Here is a 6,720-nt window from a genome sequence, read left to right as displayed (position 1 = left end):
TTGGGGTTCTGAGCCCCCCTTTCCTCCCCCCCCCATCCTTTGGGGTTCTGAGCCCCCCCGCCCTGGGGTCCTGAGCCCGCCCCGGGCTCCAAACCCTTACCCTGTGCCTGCGGTGCATGGAGCCGGCGTGCGAGTCAGGCTCTGGTCGCGGTGGTGGGTGGCGATGCCCCGGTGGGCACGGTGGTCCCTGGGCTGCAGGAGCCCTCGTGGCGCCCCGTGGGTGGGCTTCACGTCTGGACGAGCTGGGACTGAGGGGCTCCCCCACCATCCAGCTGCGGGGTTGGGGGGGTGTGTGTGGGGGGGTGTCCCTGCTGCCCTGGGGGGGGCCGGTAGGATGCCGACACCGTCTTTCCCTCCCGCCAGCGGCGTTCCTCACACAGTCCGTCTGCCTGGATGACACAACGGTAAAGTTTGAGATCTGGGACACGGCCGGCCAGGAGCGCTACCACAGCCTGGCCCCCATGTACTACCGGGGGGCACAAGCCGCCATCGTGGTCTATGATATCACCAACCAGGTAGGGACCCCCCACACACACACCCCTCGGTGGGGCACCGCCATGAGCCAAGCCCCACGGGGCTCCTGGGGGGTGCTGGTGGCTGCGTGTCGGGGTGGGGTGGGGTGTGTCTTTCCTTGCAGGGGGGTGGCTTTTGTGGTGGGGGTCCCTCTAAGACGCCCGCCTTGCAGCGCAGCGGTGGGACGAGCCTTGAGTTCCCACCTCTGCCCCTAGGAAACCTTCGCGCGGGCCAAGACATGGGTGAAGGAGCTGCAGCGACAAGCCAGCCCCAGCATCGTCATCGCCCTGGCGGGCAACAAGGCCGACCTGGCCAGCAAACGCATGGTGGAATACGAGGTCAGTGTCACCCCGCGGCCGTGACCTCCCTCCTTGGCCCCCCCCCCCCCACCCCCAGTGCCACCACCGGGACGTGCCGGGGCTTCGGGACCCTCACCCACCGCGTCCCTTCCAGGAGGCGCAGGCTTACGCAGATGACAACAGCCTATTGTTCATGGAGACGTCGGCCAAGACAGCGATGAATGTCAACGATCTCTTCTTGGCCATCGGTGAGGCGCCTGGGGGGGTGTCCGGGGGGGTCTGCCTGGTGCGTGTCCCCCCCCCCCCTTAGAGCTTTTTGGGGGGCCGAGCAGCGCCGGGGTCTGTCCAGCGGCCATGCCACGGGCTGCGGTGCCGGTGCAAGAGCAGCTCCGGGGGGAGGTGGCTCATTCTCCCAAGGGAAGCAGCCGGGGTGGCTTCAGGGTTGGGTCCCCTCATCCTGCTCCCCCCAGTCTCACCGTTTTCATCCCCCCCCTCCCCCTCCTTCCAGCCAAGAAGCTGCCAAAGAGCGAGCCCCAGAGCACGAGCGGCGCGGCCGGCCGGAGCCGAGGCGTGGACCTGCACGAGCAGAGCCAGCAGAACAAGAGCCAGTGTTGTAGCAACTAAGGGGGCTGCCCCCCACCGGCCCCCCGCGCCCGAGGAAGAGCTCAGATATAACCTCCATCCCCGTCCACCGCACCTCACCGTCACCACGGCACACCGAGCCGCCAGGCTGAACCGGACCCCCCCCTCCCCGAGACCCTCCCCCCCTCTAACTGCACTTTTTAACGCTTGGAAACCATCACCGACACCCCCCGTTCCCACCATCCCGACGGCAGCGGAACTAGAGCAGCTGGGGACTTAACTTCCAAAAAAAAAAAAAAAAAAGGAGGAAAAAAAAAAAAAGAAAAAAACCCCAACAAACAACAACAAAACTCTTCTTCACTTTGTATTATAGGTGCAAGTAGCGACCTGAGGGTCTGGGGTCTCCACCTGCCGCTCCCACCGACCCGGCTGCTTCTGGAAATCCGGGTCCCGTCAACGGGGCAGGGAGAGACCCCAGGAGGTTCCACCTTGTTCCGAAGCCGCCTCCGGAGAACACGGGATATTTTTTTCCGAGGGGGGGTCTGTCTCCCATTTCTTTTTCAATTTTTTTTTATTTTTTTTTTTTCTGTTTTCTCCTCCTGTTTCTTCTCTTTGGCTGGGAGGGGGGGGGGGGCAGGGAAGCTGCAGCGTCCTTCATTTCTTCCTAGGTGGCCTTTTTTTTGCTGGAGGATTGGAAGTGCCTGGGGGATTTTTATTGGGGGGGGGGGGTGGGGGTTGCAGACCCCCAGCAGCCATCAGGCGCCCCTTCCCCACCACCCACGGAGCTGTGGTGTGTTGGGGGGGGGGGGGGACACGACCCCGGGCTCTTGTCCCCGTTCCACCCCCCCGGCTGGCGGGTGACTCCAGTTTGCACTTTAGTCGTGGAAACGTCCCGTTCAGATGCACCTTGGTTGTTTGTTTTATTTTATTTTATTTTTCTTTAATTATTTTTTTGGTCCCTTTAGGGGGGGCGGTGGCACCGTGCTCATCTCCTTTTGCTTTTGCTTCCCCCCCCCCCAGGGAGCTTGTTCGGCTGGAGAGACCCTCGGCAGAGCCGGGATGTTCCGTGGACCCCCACTCTGGGGGGGGGGGGGAGGCAGGCACAAGGGGACACCCCAAAGCCGGGACACCCCATTGCGGGACGGCGGCAGCCGGGAGCCCCCAGCTCTCTGGGGGGGCTTTGGGGTCAGGTCAGGCTTCCTGGGGTGGTGGGGGCCCTGCTTGTGGCAGGGGGGGGGCTCAGGGAGCCCCCAGCGCTGTGGGGGATGGGACCCACTCGCTCCCAGGGCTGTGGCTATGGGGCGGAGGGACCAGTCTCGTATGAAGCCCCCCCACCACAGGCAGATTGACCCCCTCCCCACTGCCCCAGCCCCCGCCATGGGGCTGACGACCCACCCCCCACCACCCCCCCGGGGACACCGTTGCTTGGCGCTGGGCCATGGGAGCCCCCTGGGACTCACTCACTTGTATTTAACGAGGGGCTGGGGACCCCCAGCCCCCCCAGGGTGACCCCAGCCTCCCCCACCCCACCCCCCGCAGGTGATGCTGGCGGCCCCCTCCTCCCCCAGGCCAAACCGCTGGACCAAATGTGGACGCTGCAGCTTTTCTCACCCTTTGCTTTTTCTTCTGCTGCTTCTCGGATAAATATTTTTTTTTTTGGTTTTTATTTTATTATTTTTTTCTTTTCTTTTCTTTTCTTTTTTTTTTCCGCTTCGAGAAAGCTCCTCCATTGCATTTAAATAACAATCGTGGTAACAGAACTTCAGCCGAGTGCCCGATGTATTTACTGCAAGTGAAAAACAAACAACACGAAAAGGAAATGGGGGGGGGGGGGGGGGAACAAATAAACCCAACCTCCCCGTGTGTGCTCAGGGCGGGGCAGGGGGGGGCAACTGCCCCCCCGCTCCCCCAACAGCCGCTGTGGGGCCCCAGCCCTGCCCCGATAACGCTTATCAGAGGGGCCAGCTGGGCAGGGCCGGGGCTTGGCCGCCGCCGGCAACCGGTTGCCCCCGGGGGGGGCGGTTTGGGGAGGTTGGGGGGGGCGCGACGGTAGCGCTGGCCCTTTAAATCCGCCGGCGTTGCCCCTTTAAGGCCGCCTGCTGTTGCCCCTTTAAGCCCCCCGCGGACCCCCGCAGGCCACGCCCACAGCGCCGGGCAGGGAGGGGGCGTGGTCAACGCCCCCCGAGGCCACGCCCCTAGCCCCTCTCTTAAAGCGACAGGGGCCGGCGGGAGGTCGCGCTACCGGAGCGACGCAGGTGCGTGGCGGGGGAGGACCGGCACGGGGGGGGGGGAGGGGTTACCGCTGCCCCCCGCGCCGGGGGGGCTCCCCCGGGGCCCGGTAACGGGGTCCGGTAACGGTGCCAGCCGCTGTCTCCCGCCCAGGTGCCGCCGCGATGCTGCTGCTCCGAGCCGTTACCGGGCACAGGTAGGACCCCCCCTCCCCGGTGTCAGTTCCCCCCCCCCCCTCCCCGACCGGTGCCCCCTCCCCGGCCGGTCCCAGCTCCGCTGTCCCCGCAGGCTCCCGCCGTTGCTCCGCCGCGGCTGCTCCCGGTTCGCCCCCGGCAGCCCGGCCCCGAGGGTGCCCCGGGGGGGGGCGGCCCCGGTGTTGGCGGCGCTGCTGGGGCTCGGGGCCGTCCTGGCCTACGGAGAGCGGCGGCGGAGGGTGAGCGGCACCGGGGAGGGGGGGGGGACGGGCACCGGGGCGGGGGGGGCACCGGGGCGGGGTGGGGAGCGGGTGAGATCCCGGAGCACCGGGGGACGGGACAGGGTGAGGTCCGGGGGGCACCGGGGCGGGGGGGGCACCGGCACGGGGGGGGAGCGCGTGAGGTCCCGGGAGCACCGGGGGGGGGGGGGGGAACTGGGGGCGGGGGGGACCGGGATGCTCCGATCCTTGGGGGGCGGGGGGGCGCACCGGGGTAGGGGGGGACAGGGTGAGATCCCGGGAACACCGTGGGGGGGCGGCACCGGGATGCTCCGACCCCTGGGGGGGTGGAGGGGGGGGCGGCACCGGGGGGGCGGATCCCGGCGAGGGCGGCAGCACCGGGACAGCGGGGTCCCGGGGGGGCTGAGTCCCGGGGCAGGGGGTGGCACCGGGATGGCCGGACCCTCTGGGTCGCCCCCCCCACCTCCCCCAGTCCGTCTCTGGGGTGGGGACAGTGGGGGCAACATCCCCCGTGGCTGGAGGTCACGGCCCCCCCCGCCCCCTCCCCCCCAGCTGGCGGCCACCGAACTGTGGCCCCGGTTTTGGGGGTCGACCCCAGGGTCCTGCTGGGGGGAGGGGGGGCACTGGGGGTGCCGGTTGTGGGGGGCGACCCCAGGGTCCTGCCTGTGGTGGGGAGGTGACCCCTGGGTCCTGCCCGGGGGTGGCGGTGGTTGTGGGGGGTGACCCCAGGGTCCTGCCCGTGTGGGGGAGGGGCAGCGGGGGTGCCATGCTCCCGCTGACGGGGCCGGTGCCCCCCAGGTCGCCCAGGCGGCCCAGGCCCCCCAGTACCCCCAGTACACGCGGGAGGAGGTGGGGCGCCACCGCTCACCGGCCGAGCGGGTCTGGGTGACCCACGGCACCGAGGTCTTTGACGTCACCGACTTCGTGGAGCTGCACCCCGGGGGGGCCGACAAGCTGCTGCTGGCGGCGGGGGGGGGCCCTGGAGCCCTTCTGGGCCCTTTATGCCGTCCACAACCAGCCCCACGTCCTGGAGCTGCTGCGGGAGTACAAGGTGGGCGAGCTGAGCCCCGCCGAGGCGCCGCCACCCCCCGCTGCCACCCAGGACCCCTTCGCCGGGGACCCCCCCCGGCACCCCGGGCTGCGCGTCAACAGCCAGAAGCCGTTCAACGCGGAGCCGCCGGCGGAGCTGCTGACCGAGAGCTTCCTGACGCCCAACGAGCTTTTCTTCACCCGTAACCACCTCCCGGTACCGGCGGTGGAACCGGGGTCCTACCGGCTGCGGGTGGAGGGGCCGGGGGGCCGGGGGCTGTCGCTGTCGCTGGCCGAGCTGCGCAGCCGCTTCCCCAAGCACGAGGTGACGGCCACGTTGCAATGCGCCGGTAACCGCCGCACCGAGATGAGCCTCGTCCGCCCCGTCAAGGGGTTGGCATGGGACATCGGTGCCATCGGCACGGCGCGGTGGGGCGGCGCGCGGCTGCGGGACGTGCTGCTCCACGCCGGCTTCGAGGAGCGGCGGGAGGGCGAGTGGCACGTTTGCTTCGAGGGTTTGGACGTGGATGCCGGGGGGGCTCCCTACGGCGCGTCCATCCCCTACGGCCGCGCCGTCAGCCCGCTGGCCGACGTGCTGCTGGCTTACGAGATGAACGGGCAAGAGCTGCCGCGCGATCACGGCTTCCCGCTGCGCGTCGTGGTGCCCGGCGTGGTGGGCGCCCGTAGCGTCAAGTGGCTGCGGCGCGTGGCCGTCAGCCCCACCGAGAGCCCCAGCCACTGGCAGCAGAACGACTACAAGGGTTTCTCCCCCTGCGTGGACTGGGACACTGTGGATTACCGGACGGCACCGGCCATCCAGGAGTTACCGGTGCAATCGGCCATCACCCACCCGCGTCCCGGCGCGGCGGTGCCGGCGGACGAGCTGACGGTGAAGGGCTACGCCTGGAGCGGCGGTGGGCGCGAGGTGGTGAGGGTGGACGTATCCCTGGACGGCGGCCGGACCTGGCAAGTGGCGCGGCTGACGGGTGAGCGGCCGGTACCGGGACGTGCTTGGGCTTGGGCGCTCTGGGAGTTGCAGGTGCCGGTACCGGCGGGTGCCGCCGAGCTGGAGATCGTTTGCAAAGCGGTGGACGGTAGCTACAACGTCCAGCCCGACACGGTGGCACCTATCTGGAACCTACGCGGGGTCCTCAGCAACGCCTGGCACCGTGTTCGTGTCACCGTCAGCCGCTGAGCGGCCCGGCCGCGCGCCCCACGGCTCGAAGGTCGCCCCCATTTATGGCCCCCGACGTGTGAAAGTGGCTCCATAAAGATTGTGCGTTTTATGGACTCCAGGCTTTACGGCTTCCGGGGGCAGCGCGGGGGCAGCGGCGCCGTAGTGGGATTGGGGGGAGGGTGGGGATCGGGACCCCCTACGGACCGGCTGCCCCCCTGACATGGGACCCCCAGCCGTGGGACCCCCCCTAAGCCGTGGGACCCCCCAGCCATGGGACCCCTCCACTGTGGGACCCCCCCCCAGCCATGGGACCCCCCTAAGCCATGGGACCCCTCCACCGTGGGACCCCCCCCCAGCCATGGGACCCCCAGCCATGGGACCCCCCCTAAGCCGTGGGACCCCCCAGCCATGGGACCCCTCCACTGTGGGACCCCCCCCAGCCATGGGACCCCCAGCCA

The 6,720-nt window shown here is 68.9% G+C and overlaps 2 protein-coding genes across 2 annotated transcripts; both read left to right on the top strand.

Moving 5' to 3' along the window:
* The first annotated feature begins 101 nt into the window (after window positions 1-101).
* RAB5B (RAB5B, member RAS oncogene family) lies at window positions 102-3,229 on the top strand. The gene is made up of 4 exons (XM_040618877.1): window positions 102-515; window positions 729-851; window positions 967-1,060; window positions 1,321-3,229. The coding sequence occupies exons 1-4, from the start codon at window positions 117-119 to the stop codon at window positions 1,434-1,436; spliced, it is 732 nt and encodes a 243-aa protein (XP_040474811.1). The 5' UTR covers window positions 102-116; the 3' UTR covers window positions 1,437-3,229.
* A 96-nt stretch (window positions 3,230-3,325) lies between these two features.
* On the top strand, window positions 3,326-6,375 carry SUOX (sulfite oxidase). The gene is given in 5 exon segments (XM_040618623.1): window positions 3,326-3,649; window positions 3,777-3,819; window positions 3,912-4,056; window positions 4,855-5,025; window positions 5,027-6,375. Coding segments are annotated over 4 exon segments (1,602 nt in total). The 5' UTR covers window positions 3,326-3,649; window positions 3,777-3,787; the 3' UTR covers window positions 6,281-6,375.
* Window positions 6,376-6,720: the final 345 nt, after the last annotated feature.

This window comes from Falco naumanni, chromosome 20 (genome assembly GCF_017639655.2).
Source record: "Falco naumanni isolate bFalNau1 chromosome 20, bFalNau1.pat, whole genome shotgun sequence".
In the NCBI taxonomy this organism is placed as follows: Eukaryota; Metazoa; Chordata; class Aves; order Falconiformes; family Falconidae; genus Falco; species Falco naumanni.
This window is presented reverse-complemented; position numbering and strand designations above follow the sequence as displayed.